Here is a 19,748-nt window from a genome sequence, read left to right as displayed (position 1 = left end):
CAGAGAATAAAAGCCAGGGTTTTTTTTTTTTTTTTTTTTGGGTCACTGTCCCTTAACACATCTCCAGAGTCTTTGTGAGTGGCACAATAAACACGGAAAACATTTTTTTTTTTTAATCTTCTGGCCTGCCTCAGAGTTTGGATTTATTTCAGAAGGAGGACGAATCAAAGCTGGAAGGGAGGATAATAAATTTTAAATGATGATCTGCACGCATGAGGCATTTGATTGGAAAGTGTTGTGTGAGGACAGAATATTTAAAGATTAGTGAAACATCCTCAGATCAAAAAGTAAATCTCAATCTGAGGAAGCAAAACTGGGAGGGTATGGAGCTGTGGAAAAGTATTTACCCCCTTAGCGCTTTCTTCTGTTTTGTTTTTTTGTCATACTTATATGTTAAGTAAGTAAAACAAAACATGGTTTTCAAATTATGATTTCAGGTATGAATGGGGGAAAATATACAGCAACCAATCTGGTGATAATGTGGATTAGATGTGAGTAGTCAAATCTCACTAGTCAAGTTAGCCTGAATAGAGCTAACAAGCTATTTTTAAGTCTTTGGGTCTCCAGTGAACCAAAGCGAAATCCTCGTCCACAACTGAAGAAAACATAGAAGAGAGATAAATCTTCCCAGCCCACCAAATTTACTCTAAACACATCAAGGATGTCCCAAACAAATCCAAAGCAACAACTGAAGCCCTGCAGGAATAAATTGCCTGTAGGCTCAGTGTAAAATGAGCATCCTTTTGAAGAGTTCAAAGGTCAAAACCATTACTGACCAAAAGCCCTGCTGCAGATTTGACAAATAATGTCTTGATGAATCCCAAAACTTTAGTGGACAACTTTTTGCAACTGAAGGAACCATGAATCCTGCTCTGTGCTAGAAAACAAAGAAGACAAATGTCTGACCATCAGTTTTTGATTTTAAACTCAATGGCTTGGGTTAGGTCAAGCCCGCCGCTGATGGGTTTAAAAAAAAAATGTCAAGGTTTTAGAGTGACCTATTCAAAATCCAAACTATCAACTGAGATGCTGCTTGTGCTCAAAACTCAATAATGTAATTATTGTAAGCTCAAAACTGATTTCCAGTTCCTGAAACTGAACAGCCATCAGTTCAGTTCCAGGAACTGATGGCCGTTCCTGGAACGATTCGGCAGTTTTTCTGTTCTTCTAGATAATGACTGTCAGTTTGACTCAAGATCACACACATCTCTTTGTAACTCATTCTATGCCAATTACTCATCTACTACTATCTTTCTTTAGTTAATGGCATGATGGGTTGCTTTTTTTTAAAGTCTTTAGGCCTATTCCATGTTGTAAGACAGGTTTTCTTTGTTTCCTTCATTTGTCAGGCTAATCCCTAATCTGATCAACCCTCTGCTGAAATTAGGTTTGATTAGTTTCATCAAGATTTTAACTTGGGTCCAGACTGGTTTGGAGAGCTTCTTCTTTCAGAAAATGAAATTAGGAACTGAAAATTGCAGTCTATATTTACTGAGTTTATCTTCGTCTAAACTTTAAATAAAATAAAAAAAACGTATAGTGATCTGAATCTAGTAAGTGAGACAAAGAGGGGAAACATGTAAATGCGGGGGAGGAAGTCTTCTCAGAGCTGTACATGTGATGTTACCCATTAGGACACAGTTACATTTGAAGTGCTTCTTTATTTACAAAGTGGTGAAATACACTGTCGCTTTCTAGGAGGTTTTCTAAAACTAACGACAAAGCAATCACACTGAGCACTCATACGCGGTTTTCGACAGAATAATTTACATAATAAAAAATAGCCGTCAAAAAATTAACACAGCAGTACATCTATGTTTGGAAAAAAAAAAAAAACTAATAAATGTACAGTATTTCCCAAAGAATTGAGGTAGAGAAAGCACACACTGTTCGATGATGACATTTGACAAGGATTTTGTACAGGTCACAGCGGAGTTTAAAACAGGAGCGCAGTCAGGAGGGAAGTGACCGCATCCTGATTTCCACGTGGGGAGTGGAAACATTTGTTGGCAACCGACCGGTGGAAAAACAAAGAGTCTCAGGAACAGACCAATTGTTCGAGTGGAAAACGTCAGGAGCTGCTGTGGAATGAGACCGACCAAGGCGGGATGGCAAGAGTGAGAAAAACCCACAATATTAAGGTTCAGGACACAAACGGTAAATGAATGAGGTCACGTTCAGTTCAAGCGTGTGCCGCAGTGTTTGACCAAAACCATGAAAACACTTCTTCACGCTTGCTTTTTTTTTTTTTTTTTCCTCCCCCTCAAGTCCATGTTTTGGTTGATGTGCACGGTGACACGTGAGACAAATGTTTCATGCAGACACTCAACAGACCAGTCTGCTTCTTTTACAATAAAGAGCAATGCCATCATTAGACAGGACGCTTTATAACACCACTCCTCTCTCGTCTCCTTGGTCTCAGCGACTGTTTTCGGTTCCTGCACCTTTTATGGAACTCCATGAGCGGTCCGATGTAAACGCTGCCACGGGAAACAAAAGGGGTGTGAATATTACTTACTGCAATCTTTGCTGAAGGTGTTCACTCATGTGCTAACGGAGAAATTGAGGAGGCCTCAAAGACAAAAACAAAATACTCGTCTCTACAAAACATCACTTCGGTTCATGTACAGAAATCTGTTTGGATGATTCTTGTTTTTGTTGTAGCTGAAAGCCCTAGAGTAATTGTTTTTGTTTACATGTCATTTCTTTCTCTTGCTCCAACATCACATCATAAATCAGGAGCTAGGATGTAATTGTAGGCATATGCACAAAAGCTGCTTCAGTTTAAGTGGCTCATCAAGGATCCACTATGTTTTTTTTTCTCCTAAAATAGAAAGACTGAGTCATCTGCAAACTGAAGTAATCCTGCTGTCTCCATGGCTTTGCGGAGGGGCTTAAGAGCGACCAGCAGTTACTTTCTCTTTCTACCAGTCTGTGTCTTATCTACAGGCCTGCTGTGTGCACTATGCCCTTTATAGGCAACAAGTGCAGTTTACAAAAAAAAAAAAAAATGGACCGCAAAGTTAACCGTCCAGGCTTTTCACACCTTCAGAGCCTCATGAACCCCCACGGCAGACAGCCGCCGGTTGATGTTGCGATAACGGCAGCGGAGAAGGTCACGGTAGGTGGAGCGCAGGTCTCGGTTGAAGAAGGCGTAGATGAAGGGGTTCATCAGCGAGTTGGCGTAGCCCAGCCACAGCAGCGTGCGCTCCAGCCAGATGGGCACGCAGCTGCACTCCACCCCGCAGATGAACGGCCTGGCGGTGGTCAGGATGAAGAACGGCAGCCAGCACACGGCAAAAACGCCCACGATCACCCCGAGCGTGGTGGCCGCTTTCTGCTCCCGCTTGAAGATGGAGATGTTCTTGCGCTCGCGGTTCAGCAGGCGGGACAAGGTGGCGCACTCCTCGGCCACGCCGGGCGGCTTCAGGCCCTGCATGCGGAGCGCCTCGTTGGCCACTGTCTCCAGGCGCTCCCGCCGGGACAGGTCCGTGAAGCGGTGCTTGGCGCCACTCTTGCGAGCCGCCCGAAAAATCTTGTAGTACATGAAGAGCATGACCAGCATAGGGATGTAAAAGGCTACTGCTGTGGAGTAGATGGTGTAGCCAAAGTCTTGGCTAATGAGGCACACACCGGCCGTGTGGACGTTTTTGGCCCAGCCACAGAAAGGTGGCAGGGTGATGGATGCCGACACCAGCCACACTCCCAGGATCATTTTAGCCATCAGCTGGCCGTTCTGCCGAGCTGGGTAGGTGAGAGGCCGAGTGATCCCGAGATACCTGTATGAAAGGAAGCAGAAAGACATCAGGATTAATCTCAACAGGGGGATTTCAGCAACAGCCAAGACATTAATGACTTTTTCTTCTAAACTCTATGACCATGATGCAGGTTTATCATTCTAGTTGCAATGCAAAAGATTTACCATTTGATATATTTTTACTATAATGGGACTAATGGCAAGATCTGTAATGAAAGGCATTTTATTTGAAAACCATATATCCATTAATAGCATCATGAAGACCAACCAAAGATGGCAGACAGGTCAAGGATGAAGTGGAGAGGTCTAAAGTAGCCACTCAGGGAACTCTGGACATATATATGGAAGAAGCTGGTTTTTGACCAACATTGAAGTTTTGACCCTTACATTGTAACGTAATTAGCTAAAAGGCTCAAAGTCCAAGCAAGCATCCAATGGGAAAGTTTCTGTTCGCAGACACTTTCCGTTCACGCTGAGCTGTGTTGCTAAGCGAAAGGCCCCAAAGTCTGTCAGACAAACACTGAAGTTTGTGGTTGAAACGCAACAAAATGTTAAAAAGTGGAAAGGCTTTTATCACTGACAGGGCACCCAGACACACACAAGGTCTTTCTGTATATGGTGATATTAAATGCATTTCTTTGAGAGGTCATAACCGTTGTCATAGCCTCGAGACTTATCCCCGCTTTACTCCGGCTCCTAGAGCTTAGCAGCAGCAAAAAGGAGCCATCAATCAAACAGGCAGCACAGTGGATTCAAATAGCAGCTGAGGGGTGTCAGAGGAATAAAAATAGGTGTGAAAAGCGCGGATATGTGAAGAACAGAGAAAATAGCCACTATTCTCACAAAACGGGAAGAAAAAAAAATGTGTGTCTACTTCACACCATATTTTGGCTCAATGTCCGCATTCATCTAAAGCAGCGAAAGTGTCATTGATGAAAAGTTGTACATTTCAGGCTTTAAGCGCTTTCTTTGGTTTCTACTCTATTGTTAATCAAAAGATAAAGAAAGGCTTTAGAGAGCAAGAGGCAATTCCCCAAACCGCCCTCCACCTTCGTAGTACAGCGGCAGTGCTATCGCCAGAGAGAAAATCAAACTCGGCTCAGTCAGCTTAGGGAAGGATTTGTGCTCGCGGGGAGAAGCTTTCAGACGTCGAGTTTTGCTCTTCCTTTGTACACGTTCATTTCGCTTTGGTGCTTGTCACTCACGCCAGGCAGCAAAAATTCGCAGGACAAACACCTCTTGGCTGATGGGCGCCGGTCCAAACACTGTATTTATTTCAACTTTAAGTGACGCATGCAGGCATCTCTGCCTGTGAACACGTGGCAGCTCGATCAACACATGGCTGCAGGATCATTTAGCGTGGGCAATATGGCTGCCATGCACCACAGGTGAAAACATTTGCTTTTAAACACAGAAGCAAACACAGCCCGGCCCCCAGACATGAGAACACTTGATGCTGGTCAGGCTGTTTTTTTAATTTTCTTTTTTTATCAGCTTTACTCTTTCACTTCCTCTCATTGATCACATGCATGTATAATTAGAAGGTCACCCAAAGCATGTGGCCTGCATGCCTTTCATATCAGAATACATCAGCATTGTCATGACAACAGGTGAGACATCCATCTTTTTTTTTTTTTTTTTTTGTATGATACTTTAGCATTGCAGTTGCCTCTTTGCATTGATGTAGCTTGGATGCAACGTGCTTTAGAAATATAGGGAAAATCTTGTGCCATAAGACGACATACTGACTCAGATTTCCATTTAATCTCACATTAGTCACGCGCACATCCTAAAGATCCCTTGGCGCAGGTTAGCTGAGCAAAATGGGTATTATCTAACAGACTTAGCTTACACTGTGCTTAACCACATGTCTGAACAGTTTACTACACTCAATTAAAATGCACTTAAGCCACGAAGAGGGGGGATAAAAATAGTCAGATGGACATTATCAAACAGATAGGAGACAAACGTGGGGATTGGCTCTCGTCAAGCTAAGGGGATTCTTAGATATGCATAATGGATTGCCAGAAAGCCTCTCTGGCTGCATTATTGAATGATGAGAGAGCTGTCTGTGGGGGTAATTTTGTGTCTGGGGCTGTGGAGGGCAGTTTTCCACAACTATGACTCATTTTCAAATTTGATTTGAGACAGTTTTTTTATTATTTATTTAATCTCCCTAGGAAAAAGAAAAAGAAAAAGAACACAAATTTAATTGACAGCACTGGCTTTACAAAAAGGACCTCCACCAATCTGGCGTAACATTACAAACGCCTGGTGCAGAGCATGTTGGTGACACCTTTTGCTAAAAAAATAAATAAATACTGATTGTGTTCAGCCTTATCATATCAGGCTTATTTTTTTGTTTTTTTTCCCAGCACATCAAATAGATACCAGACTGAAAGGAAATCTGGGATTTTTGTGGAGCTCAAATTGATTGTTTCCTAAATCTATTCCTGAATTACTGCTGCTTTCTGTTCAGCATCCATCCACAGGCATCAGAGAGTACTGTTTCTGTGAAGTGGTGTGTTCGGTCTGCGACAATGCCTACGTTTGTGCTAGGTGTGAAAGTAAAGCCCACATAGACGGCAGGACCCAGGATTTCCCAGATAAGAGCTGCAGGCACACCTGGTCCTCCACATGAAGCAAATGAAAGTGTGATTCATCAAACCAGGGCAACATGTTCTAGTGTTTCATTCTGATACTCGCAGTGGACCGGGGTCAGCATGTGCATGTGCTGGTGTAAACATTATGCCAGTGTTGATGCTCTTCAGAAGCAGCATATAGGCCTGTCGCGATAATAAATTTTGCCAGACAATAAATTGTCCCAGACCTTATTGTGATAAACAATAATATTGTTGTTTTGATATGTTATAATTCAAGTAATATAATAGTACCAATGGAAGAATAACGCAACAACACTTTCTCAAAGATCAAAAAACTTGAAATTCTGATGAACATGTAAACAGTGGAAGTGGAGGACATTTTAAATATCCAAAATAAATAAACAAAACAACAGAAACAACAAATAAAATGAATTCTGAAGTCTCTGTAGGCGAAATAGTGGGATAGTTCAAACCAAAGCACCAGACTGAAGGCCAGTTTTGGTAGAAAGAGAGAAAAGAGAAAAAAATTAAGCAAATGGAAATTATTGAGTTTGTTTCAGTTCATCAAGTGATTAGATGATTCATTGTTTATTGTGACTGGCCTACTTTGAACCTTGTCCTTTACCTTTCAGTGGTCATAATATCATAATGTTTTTTGCTCCTTCTTTTTGCCATTTATCTGGCATCCCATCATAATGTTGTTTGGTCATCAAAAACATACCCAAAGTGTTGGTTTGATTCTTTTTTTCCTCACTCAGCTCCTCTAGACTAGCAGCAGAAACACTTAGCAAACACCTGGTGCAGCTGTTCATTATATGAACTACCATTCAGTGGGAACCTCCTAAGAATGTTTGCAAATGGCTTAATGGAGAAAAATTGTGATGACGTGCTGAAGGCAGGCGTCAAAAAGAGCAGGAGCTTCTTAAAGAGACAGAGTCCCAATTTCATGAAATTGCGAGATTCAATTTCTTTTAAGTTATGTTTGATATACACAGCATTTTTATAGGAACTGAAGATAACATAGTTACTCGATAGTGTTATATGTGCCTGGAAAGTAAACAATATTGCCTCTTCAAGGACATTAGAATAATTTCTCGTACATCCATTTCATTAATGTTGCTTCGTCACACTGTTTTTGCTATCACTTCAAAATGTGCTGGAATTTTTTTTTTTTTTTTTCTCCATACCATATTTCTGCTGTGACAGGACACCTCACAGCAGAAGCTCATAATCAAGTCAAAAACCAGTGGCGTCCGATTATAATCACCTCCCATTAAGCAGCATGAGCGGAACCAGAGAGCGTGGCGAACACACGGGGGAGTTTAGAGGCTTGTTTTCAGATCTCCAGAGGATTTGGGGCATATCCGGCGCCACAGCAGCCCTGAGGGATTACCCAGCCACTGACAAAAAGCCTGGCCAAGCTAATGGAGAATTCCATTACTTCCGCCAGGCTGCCAGCCACAGCGCGGTAAAGTGAACTATTTTCTGCACTTAAAGACAGTAAGAGGCCGTGGTGTGCAGCGGCCGTCTGTCATCACCAGCGGCACCTCGCGAACCTTTCATAGCCAAGAGAGCACACATATTGAAATATTCAAATGCAGGAGTTGGTCTGGAGGGCGAAGTGAAAGATTTAGAAACAGGTTTACCAGAAAAAATAAATACATAACAGGTTGGAGCAACAGTTCCCGTGGAAAAACGGCGCTCATTTGTCTCGCTCGGAAACTTCCGCCAGTGGACCGGAGGATAATTCAAAGCAATTCATTCAGAAAGTCTTGTCAAGTGCTGCCAGGTTTCCTGTCTCTGCCGATCGCGTGTGAGTGAAATGGTCACAGAGATCCACACGATGACGGGAACTGCACCATTTTTGCAAAACGACCATCTCCGAAAATTCTGAAAAGCGCAGCTTGGCTGCTTTTTTATCCATCACTCAGCTGCGGCTATTCACTGCATTCATGTGTAATTTGTGTTATATAAAGTTACTGAGAGTATTAGGGGGGGTGGGGTGGGGGGAAGAGGAAATGTGAAAACGCAAGTTTTTTTGCTCACTTTATGGTCCGATGGAAAAGGAAGAATCTTAAAATATACTTTTTTTTCTTTTAAATTGAGGAACATTTTTTTATTTAGTATTTATTGGAATGAGTAAAGACTTAAAAGGATCATTTCCTCTTTAGATTACCAATGAGTAGTCTGAATCTGAATCAGTAGTTGAGAACCAAGCTCTCAATTTGGAGATGTAGAGAAAGAATGAGAGACAGCACAATCCCTCCACGGCTCAACAAAAGAGACACTTTTTTTATTTGCCCCACTATCATCATCTTTGCATCAGCCAGTTGCACAGTCTGGGGTTGTTTTCCTGCAATGTACTTGCAATGGCATTGTTACCGATATCAGTGTATAAGAAGGTCTTAAACAGCAACCAAACCATGTTTTTGTCATATTGTTCCAGTGGTTCATAGTGATATAAATGAGATGTCAGATATAGTGTCAGAGAGATCACCGTTTTCGTTCACAGAGTTATAACGTGCTTCCCCTGGACACTGACTGGGGAAAACAAGGACTCCAACAGGTTTAGCTTGGTTAGTTTTTAGTCAAAGTATTTTTTCTCACAAAAAACATAAAGCATCATGGTAAGGAAACCAAATGAGCACAATCGCTCTTATGAAGTCAGCCATGTTTTAAGTCCGCAAGCTTAAGGTCTGTTAACCAACCGTCTGCAGGTCTTGTGTTACTCTATAAAGAGAGAGGCCAGCAAATAAACAAAAAAAGAATCATATTCTGAGCAATTAAGAACATTTACAAGATAATTACCAAAGTCTGATTTTCCAAAAGTACAGAAGCAAGGCACCGACAGGCTCATGATGCTTTATTTTGTTAAAAAAAAAAAAAAAAAAAAAACTTACAAGTTCTGAGGATTTCCTGATGAATTTACTGTATGATCAGAGTTTGTTTTTATTAATATTCACCAGTTTCTGAAATTTACCCAAAGGCAAACACTGATGTTAACATACCAGCACTTTTTGTAAATATTACTAAAAGAAATAAAGGGCCCAGTTTCAGGATTGAGAACATTTGCAAGACACAACTTTCATATTGTTTGGTATGTTAGCGTTAAAGCTAAAGGAGAATATTTTTGAAGAAAGCAAAGTCACAGCACCAAAACAGCCAAACACCTGACAAATATGGAAATGAATAAAAATGTATACTACTAAATGAAGCTAAATAGTGATCATGCAGTCAGAGGCCTATTCCAATTCGCTGCAAGACTGACTGCTACTGGAGATTCTCCTGGGCTTCAACAATACCATTGACTCTTTGAAGACACTTGGATGATATGAGTTACAATAACATCTCATTTGAATTGAATTGATTCAAAACAATAAACTCTCCACCCTTTAGGTGACATGTAGTCAGAATATTGTAGTACCTTTTGTTAACCTCGCTAATCAAGAATTATAATTGCATATTGAGCCTCTTCTGCAGAAACTCCAGCTGAAAAAAAAGACTCATTATCTACAAAAATACATACTGCAGCACCCTAAATGTCACACGTGGGAAAGCAAAGGGGAACTACCTCTAAATACTGATATAAACCACATTATGCAAATGAAACAGTTTTTAGTTTAATGAACTTACAACTTATTCGGTTTTGAAGTGTGGGTGAGACACTAATGTAATTCTACTTCAGGATTTTTTCTGCAATAAACCAGAATGCATAACAAATTTACGACTGGCGCTAATGACTTAGTTTCTCATCCTCTTTTGGATTTCTTAAGAAATGGACATGATGCGATGCGTTGATCGTACATGTCTGTCAAATAAATTAGTCATTTTACAAGGATTTTGTTTTTCCTCAAAAGCACAGGTTGGCTTGGATATCTTGTTCCTTTAAAGTATAAGTTCTCACTTTAAGGGTGCATTTTGTTTTTGCTTATCTGAAATATTTAAGTGACAAAAAGCAGAAGAAACAACATGTCATTCCAGTGATCTGAACATGATTCAAAATCAATAGGGACATAACTTTGAAACAAGCTCATGTCACACTTAAAAGATTCTCAAACAGCAACATTAAAATCAGAACACAAACAATTGCAAACGCTGCATAATAACTGAAGTTTGCAATATAAAAATTATAAGAATTTAAAGTATCTATTTTCCCAAACTTTATTAACCTTGAAGTCCTCTAACCTGCTTCCAGGAGTTACTTTTTGTAATCACTTCACTTGATTTAAAACCTCTGACCAGATGCTTGTTTCCTTCATATTCCTACATTTTCATTCTTCACAGGTGGCATCTCCAAATATTACAATTTGCAGCGTCCTCTCGATAGAGTTGCATATTTATACTTTCTAACGTGACAGCGAGCGTTTTACAGTGTCAGAGACACACCTAGATTCACAAAGCGGCTGCCCTGTCTCTGCATTGTAAAGGTGTTTATGGCGTCTCTTTTACCCTCCTGTTAATTGTTGAAAAGCACCGGAGTGGGTATTTTATGGCCTTTCCGGCATAACTCACCACCTGGCAGTTTGGGGAGAGGCTGCTGGCTCGCACCGCATTAGAGATGATAGGCAGCTATTAGTGCCACAGTGATAAATTGATTTCCCCTCCCAACAGTGGGCATGTCCATCCCTGTCAGAGCTGCCCGTCCTTGGAAAACAAAGCACTTATCCTACAGCCTCGACACAAGACGGAGAGAACAGGGTAAAAGAATGGAAGATGACAACTGAGCATTACGCTTAAAGACAACAACTCAAGATGATTCCTCTATCTTTGAGGCGCAGATGAAACTTTCTGAGAAACAAACAGCAGCTTGACTCAAGGGTGGCTCTGAAGGAGCGTGACGTTCTATCACTTCTCTGGGAACAAAAGCTTTTATTCTGACTGGCCTTTTTCAGCCTCAGCTTGTGAAGCCTGCCATTACTGTTCAATGCCGGCTGAGACACATCATTTCAACTGGAATGATAGTGCACGCTTTGGGATAATCACTCGTGGGAGGCCTTCTGTGTTGCATCATTCCCAAATCCAGCATTAGAAGGATAATCAAAAATCCATTTAATTTATTTTTAGTATGTGCCTAAATAGCCTTTTGGGGGCTGTGAGGGAGGGGAGTCAAAAATGGACTTCATTCCTCCATTCCTCCATCCAATAATACGCCCTTTTGACAGTCTGCTTTAGGGAAGTAGTTGCTGTCAGGATGATTCCTGTTTTAAATTGCTGATGTTTTTTTATGTGTCGCTGCAGAGTCTCGATTCGGTTTCTGTTGGGTTCTAATCTTTTAGTCCTCCGATGCATTGTAATGCTAATTTTAATCAGTTATGTGTTCTGCATTCAAAGCAGACGAAAGACTAATTATTTCCCGCTGTACATATTTCATATAGGGCTGGACGATTAAACCATAACGACATTTGTCACGACAGTCGGGTGAGTACTATCACTAGAAGAGACTGCAGACAGAATTTTTATAATTTCACCGAACTACGATTCAGAACCCCACGGCATTCTGGGGGATATAAGCAGAGGAAAGGCTTTAGTTGCTCAACCTCTCATGGCTAGCTAAGCTAAGCTAGTGGCATCAACTAGCTCGCTCACTATTTGATAAGTTAGCTAAGCTGTTGAGTAACTTGGGCAGCAGCAGCTTCACGTTGCCCCCAACATACTCTGCTGTTCTTAACTTCTCTGAGGTCCATGCAGACTCAATGCAGACTCAAAGCGGGGACGTACATACAAAGGTAAATTTCTCGCTTAGCTTTTAGCTTGACGACTGCTTTGAACTGACAGTTTTCCGTAGGGGAGAATAAATCAGGCTAGACACCCAACTAGCTCATCAAACTTGCTAGTGCCTATTCAGATTGTGGGAAATGAAGAAATACAATGCAGGTAATCGTTACGTGTGACTATGAAATCTCAACCATCCACAGACGGTGCGAGATATGCAGAATACACACAGTACTCCTGAGTATTTGGGGGTATTTTCATGTTTCGCCACCGTGCCCCAAAACTGCTTAAAAATACATAGAGGATAAAAGAGTAAAAGGTCCCGTCACTTTTGATAGTATTTTGGATATTTAAAGCAAAACACTAATAAATAATTCATGATATCAACCAATAGGAAATGCTTATATCATGATACATTTTTCAGCTATTGCTGATAATAATGTTAAGCACTCTCTCCTCCTCTTTTTAGGCCTGAGTCTGTCCTCCATTATCACCAGACATTGACAACATATTAGCTGTGACCTTTTCTGGTGTTTTGACCTTTCTCTGTCTCTCACGGTGATAACCTGCTAGAGCTTGTTAGCTCATTTGGTCCTAACAAAACACTTTGAAAGCTCTCACGTCATTACACACTTTATCAAACGGTTGACATCACGGCCACATATAAATTCATGAATTTCCTTTAGATGTTTTGGGAGATGGGGGCCTGAGAATCTAATTTGAGCTAAACTGTAACATGTGCTTTATCACGTCTATCGTGTAAGCATTTAATTACAGATCCATGTACTTTTAAAGCATTCCAGGTAATGATTTTATCATTTGTGGTAATAAGCCACCACAAATCAGTGCATAATGGTCAAGTGGAAGACAAGGATATGTAGTTTTCAAGGCTTTTTACAAACAGCAATCTGAAAAGAGAGGTGTGGATCTGTATTTAACCTCCATTTACTCTTAAAACCCAAAATAAAATCCACCAGGAGTCACCATAATTACAAAAGAGGTCCAACTGTGTAATTTAATCCAAATATAAATCCTTCTCTTCTGTGTAGGGCTCAAAATTAGTGAACAAAAAGCATCATAAAGATTACAAAAGACTGTTCAGATATCAAAATATGGAGTAAAGTAAAACAGAAGAAGATTATAAAACAATATCCCAAGCGTTGAGCATCTCACAAAACCCTAAGCAGAACTACAGGTTCATAGTTCAATTAGTTTTCTTGTCACTATGGGAAGTCCTGGCTAAAGCACCCACAAGGCACATTGACAAAACAGGCAACAAACGACACATAAAAATGTCCAAAACCATATACATTCTTCCTTTCACTGTAAACCTTTGTGTTGCATTGTGTTGAGCTATCCTGTAAAAGCCCAACTTCCTTGAATCCTGTGGTTACAGCATAGCACGCTGTGAAAAACTTCTAATGTACCGTCTCAACTCATTACCAAAACCTACTGCAAGCTTTACAAAAAGATGAGAAGAATGTAAAAATCCCACCAAACAGGAAAAACAGCTTAACTTAATTAATCGAACAGAACTTGTACAGTCATTACCCGAGTTGCTCTCTAATGTGTCTTGACTCACATAGTGTCACTTAGGCTGTGTTCACTTTAAAAGTCTGAAATGAATAATTTCAGATTTTTCCCACAGATGCGCCCTTATCTTGGGGATGTGCGGGCGCAGAAAGCTAATTGACAATTTAAAATATTAAATCCAATTTGTATCTAGTTTGTGGCTCAATAAAACATTTATTTGACACAGGGCTATTAATCTTGTATTTTTTTCACATGCACGAGCAGATTGTTTTTTTTTTTGTTTTTGTTTTTCATTAACCAAATGGCACAGCATTAGCATAGCTACTTACATATTAGAGGAAAGTCATTTAGTTTCTGCTCTCCGTCACAATTTGCTCCTACATGAACAAATGTTTGTCATCTTCTGGAGCTCAGCGTCAGTCACAGATGCAATAGGTTTCATTTTGCATTTCTGCATGGCCGACATTAATTTCCAGAGTAGTTTCTGTTGTTTGAGCACAAAGACGACACATTGACTACATGTCTGTTGGAAGGAGCCATTCATAGTAATGGTATTGGAAACTGGTTTCTTTTTATAAATCCAGATTTTATGCTTCAGCTGGTTGTGAAAAAGCATTTTAAATTAGCATTTTAAAGGCCTAACAAACCCTCACCAGTCACTGTGCTCTTTTGTCTTACAAATTGATTTAATTCTTAAAGAGCGCCACCTATCTCTCTTTAAAGGGACAGCTTAAAGCATGGTTGGTTAGTAATCAACACTAATCACTGAACCTTAGGTACCTGTGACAAATGTTGTGTTTTATTATTTTTGCGACAAACATGATTTTGTAAACATTTAAAAGAAACAAAAACTAAAAAAAAAGTTTACCAACTATATAGTTTAGATTTGTATGCATGTTTGTATATTGTGCTTGTTTAATAGGACTAGATGGACATTAGCATTTTGCTAAATATAGTATATTTACGACAACATTGTCCATTAATAAGCACTGTCCCGTTTAATAAAATCAATCAATCAATCAATCAATCAACAATGAGTCAGAGACATTCTGCTGAGATCCTGGCCAGTATTAGCATGATAGCATCTACCATTCTCACCAATTGGGGGGCTGTTGTTCAAGACAACAGTTTGAGATGATTTGGGCTTTTTTATATTTTTATCCTGTTGAAAGTAACCATGAGAAGATGGGCACACTGTTATAGAAGGATGCACATGTTCAGTAGGATCAATAAGATGGGCCAAGGTGTTTCAATGAGTTACGATTACAAGGCCCAAAATGTGTCAAAAATGTATCCCTCACACAACGAATTACCACAAGGCAACATGAATTTGTTTGTGCCAAGTTCTGACCCAACCGTCCGAATACTGCAGGGGAACCTGAGATTCATCTGACCTGGCAGTATTTTTCCAAAGTGTTACGGTCCCGTTTGGTGAGGCTGTGTAAACTTTAAACTTTAGCGCCCTTGGAGTGGCGTTCTGCTGCTGCAGCCCTGCTGCTGCAGCCCTGCTGCTTCGAGGTTTGACGTGTTGTGCATTCAGAGACGGTATTCTGCGAACCGTCTCTGAATGCAACAAGCAGTTACTCACGGAGCTGCTGCCGTTCCATCATCTCAAACCAGTCAGCCCATTCTTCTCCGATCTCTGACATCAAGAAAGGCATTTTTGTCCATACTAATGCCGCTCAGCAGACACTTCTTCATTCTCTGCCGATTCTCTGTTAACCTGAGAGATGGTTTCGCGTGAAACTCCCAAGTAGATCGGCCGTTTCTAAAATAGACACCAGCAACCATGCCATGTTCGAAGTCCTTTAAATCTCCTTTTTATTCCTACTCCGATGCCCTGTTTGAGCTATGGCAGGTCTTCTTCACTGGACATTTCTGCCCAACGCTCCAAGTTGTTCACATTTGACTCGCTATGGCTAAACTAAAGCAGTCTGAACCCAGCCTGTTTAATAATTATCAATTTTCTCTTTAGCAATCTTAGTTTGCATCTTTGTTAGCAACAGCTATTTTTCCGTTGTGTCTCAGGTCTTTCGTTTGACGTACAATAGCAATGCATCCAGTGCATCTTGAATTGAAGTCAGTGTTTTCCTGTAAGCAACGAGAATCCATTAGTGAATCCAAGCACCTCTTCACACCGTCTACTTTGAATGGATTTTTGCCTGCAGGTTATGCATTTCCTGTTCTGTGTCAATTGTTAAAAGGTGTTTCTCTATGGTGGCAGCCATGGCGACCATATTTGTGTTAAAGGCACAGGGCGTCTGCATGCCTCTTTCTCTTTAAAGAAAATTAGATTTCTATAAGCGCATGCCGGCAGCTGTTTTGTCTTCATTTTATGGTGACGGGCTAGCCCCGAAAATGATGTTTTCACTTTCTTTTTGTGAACTGGAACTCTGCAAAGCCATTTAGTGAGACGCCAAAGCATGCTATGAAATATTAATAAATTTGCTCAGTTCCTCTTCAGTGTTATCCAGCGACTACATGTCTGAAAATGGGGGGCTGGGGGTGAGAAAGTATGTGGTTGGAAGTCTGTCTTCTTCTCTTTTTCCTGTCATGATGATGAGTGAGCGTGAGGGCGAAGAACACACACCCTCCCTCCCCCACTTTATCCGTCACCTTCCCAGAAACGAGGGACAGAGAAAGAAAGAGAGAGAGAGAGAGAGAGAGAGATATTCTCAAAGGACACCTCGGATGCCAAATAACCTCAGAGGAAGTCGCCGGTGTGAGAAGGGAAGTTTTTTTCGGCACTTCTTATTTCACTTCTGACCTTTTAGTGGGGGTAAAAAAAAAGTATGTATATATATTTGAACAGTTTTTGTTACCAAGGATACCACAGGCAGCTCCGCTTTTTTAGCCCGCTCACTTTGCTTCAATTTGGCATCTAGACTGTGGCTAGTACAGCTGAAGTAGCTATACAGCCCATTATGTGTCATCATTTCATAGCTTGGCAAATGAAAAGGGACAGCGAGGAGGATCCATAGCCAACTTCATCCACAGCTGAAACTAATGTGCAACATAAAGGCAACTGTTTGGGGCGGGATGTGCTTTATTTTTTCTCTTGTTTTTTGATTTTTGTGTTTTTTTTCCGACATCCCTCCCTTAAAGTGACCTTTTGCTTTTGGGGACATGTAAATATCAGATCTGCAAAAACCCAGTTGAGCATGAGAGGATGCTGCTAATAATGCCACTGATGTTCAAAAAGAAGAAAGAAACCAAACACTGTGAGAAAAGCCTTAACGTCCATGTTCAGGTCATCTGTGATGTCTGGGGAAAACAAACGCAAATTATTTTGGATTACTTCGACAGAAGCCATTGATTCATAGTAACCTTCGCGATAGTAAATATAAGTATGCAGCACTCTTGATTTCTCATTTTCAGAAAAACTACAGGACCTCGCAAACAACGTCGTATGCCATCAACTTTTTCTTGTTTTGTTACATAGTGTATTTCATTGTTACTTTATGTAAAAGGCCAACACAAAGTATGGCAGAAGTGTTAAGTGGGATGGAAAAATGTTGCTTTAAAAAAAGCTTCAAGAAATAAAAATCTCAAAAAAGTGTGGCATACATTTGTACTTGTCCCCTTTTCCTCTGATACCCCTAAATAAAAGTCAGTGTTCAGAATGACGTCTACCTGAGTGCAATCTCATCTCAGTATGAAGCTGCGCTGTGACAACCGAGGAACACAACAAGACGGGTCAGGGAGAAAGATATGAATATGTTTAAGACACGGTTAGGTTATTAAAAAAAAGACCTCGCAGAGCGTCGTTCAATCCATTATTCAATATGGCGCAGCTGTGAACCTAAAAACACACGGCAATCCACCTAAGCTGGGAAGCCGAGTGAGGAAGGAATTAATCAGAGAAGCAGCCAAGAAGCCAATGGTAAATCAGGAGGTCCTGCAGAGATCAATAGCTCGAGTGGTAGAAGCTGTTGACAGCACGACTGTTCTGTTCGTCAAGCATGGTGCAGATCAGGACTTTATGGAAAAGTGGCAGGAAGAAAGCCACAGCTATTCTAGTTTGGAGTTTGCTGGAGGCCACGCAGGGGATTCAGCAAACGCGTAGAAGGCGCTCTGGTAAAACATCGAGAAGACGGGGGAATTGACGGCGCTCCCCGCCTCTCTCCCAACGATCCCTGGAGACGGGCACCAGCCCCTCTGTGACCCTGCGAGGATAAGCAGCCGATACAAGATGGATACTTAGAAAACATATTCTACTTAGCAATCCTGAGCCATTTTGTATTGGTTTATTATATTCATTCTCATTAAAACACATTCAAGTTTATAGCTGAAAGGTGATAGAATGTGGAAATATTAAATTGTATTTTGTTTTACACCTGAATGATAATCGATTAAAAATATTTCACTGGCTCTTGTAAAGAGTTTCCTTTCCCAAACAGGATAATAAAAGCACTCTGACATCCACTATACTTTGCTAGCTGGCGTTAATTGCCATGTTTTTCATAGACGTTATAAAACGATGACATTGACGGAAATATTTGTGCATTTTTTACTATGACGAGCGGTGCCAAACATGTGGCCGTGCATGCTAATAATAATAACAATCTGCCAGTGTTGGTCATTTATCCCGTTCCTCATCGTGTCTTTACCAGCAACGCACCGGAGATCTGGGGAAGATTGTGATCTGCTAAATGATTAATTGGATCTAAAGTATGCCTTCCACATCCTGTCCAGTTTGTCACTTTAATGGAAAATGTGCACTGAGGTATAAATCAGTCAGTATCCTGCAAAGGCACATTCTGATAAAAAAAAAAAAAAAAAAAAAAAAAAAAAACACACAAATGAGAAAGTACGTGCAGCTAAGACCCGAAGCTTCCAACACACTATGAGCGGATGGAGCAGCGTTCCCACATCTATCGGCCAGCGAGAGATTTCAGTTTTCTAGGTCAAGAAGAAGAAAGTTTATCTAACGTGTATATTTTCCCAGATGTCAAGCGTCTAAAGGAGATATACGTGGGTGGAATCGATGTTCAGCATCTGAACAGTGTATAATAGCCGCACTAAAAAGATATGAGTAACGGACAGAAAATCCACTATGGCTGTTTATCTTGTCTGTCGTCAGAGAGGGAGAGAAAATATTCCTTTGATGTGAAGCAACTTTGTGATGACGGAAGCATATGCAAATGCATGGCATCACCAGTCTTCTTCAGGACATTTCCAGAACATATCTCTGCCAAGGTACACACACGCAAAAAAAAAGAAAAAATGCCATTAAAGCTGTGTAAACACAGCTGTGACGACAAAGTAATAACCGTGATAATCAGATCGCACGACACTCTAAAGTACACAGGAGCCATCAGAAACGTCACTATCGCATCAGATAACGTCAGACAGAAAGGAATTATTCTGACATGTACTGCTTATGTACAGTTTGAAATGTATTTACTCATATTGTGTAAAAAAAATACATCTTTCCTCATTGTCTGACACGACATCAGACTAAACACAAAATATGACCAATGTGCAGTATTTCAATTGCAACTGGATTATTTCAAGATGAAATATTAACGACTGTTTATTTATTCATACAATGAAGTTTAGTGTATTTCTTAAATGCGTGTTGTTTATCTTCATATGTGGCCAATTTATCCTATGTTTATTCTTTATTTTTGTTTTCAATTTTTACTATCCTTGAGTTAAAGAAATGCACAAAATTTCCATATGCCTGTCCCATCATGTGTCTGCGGAAATGGTAATGAATTATATTGTATTTGAAACATTTCCAGTTTTAGGCCAGCTAAGTTCAAATGCTAGAAAATAAGGAAAATTTTTATAATTTTTTTTTATTTTCTGCACATTTAGAGGTCACATACATTGCTTCATTATTTGTTATAATCTCCTTTTAAACTCTCTAACTTTGGGTTGCATCAGCTCAAAGGAGAAGTCTTCAAAAATGAAGGCATTTGTCCTTGATTGGATTTGCAAACTAATATATTTGTTCCGATGTTGCTTTGGCCTGACTGCACCAGAAACAAACTTTGGATCGTAAAATGATCCGTCTTTATTGTGACATGTAGTGAATAATAAAACAAGAAACTCTAACAAAACCCCAAACAGAAAAAGTTGGTAAGGAAAAATTAAACAAAACTGTTGCCTTTTCAAAGGCTACTGTAGCTGCCCTC

The 19,748-nt window shown here is 40.3% G+C and overlaps 1 protein-coding gene across 1 annotated transcript in view; it reads right to left on the bottom strand.

Moving 5' to 3' along the window:
* Positions 1–1,641: 1,641 nt before the first annotated feature.
* Positions 1,642–19,748, bottom strand: part of htr7c (5-hydroxytryptamine (serotonin) receptor 7c) — a 36,654-nt gene continuing 18,547 nt past the window's right edge. Inside the window, exon 2 of the mRNA XM_015005987.2 lies at positions 1,642–3,779. Within this exon, the coding sequence (XP_014861473.2) occupies positions 3,041–3,779 (739 nt within the window). The 3' untranslated portion in view covers positions 1,642–3,040. The remainder of the gene's footprint in view (positions 3,780–19,748) is intronic.

The sequence above is a fragment of the Poecilia mexicana genome, unplaced genomic scaffold (genome assembly GCF_051168715.1).
Source record: "Poecilia mexicana isolate PSO_F unplaced genomic scaffold, ASM5116871v1 scaffold_9, whole genome shotgun sequence".
Classification (NCBI taxonomy): Eukaryota; Metazoa; Chordata; class Actinopteri; order Cyprinodontiformes; family Poeciliidae; genus Poecilia; species Poecilia mexicana.
Note: the sequence above shows the minus strand (reverse complement) of the source record. Positions and strands in the feature narration are given on the sequence as shown.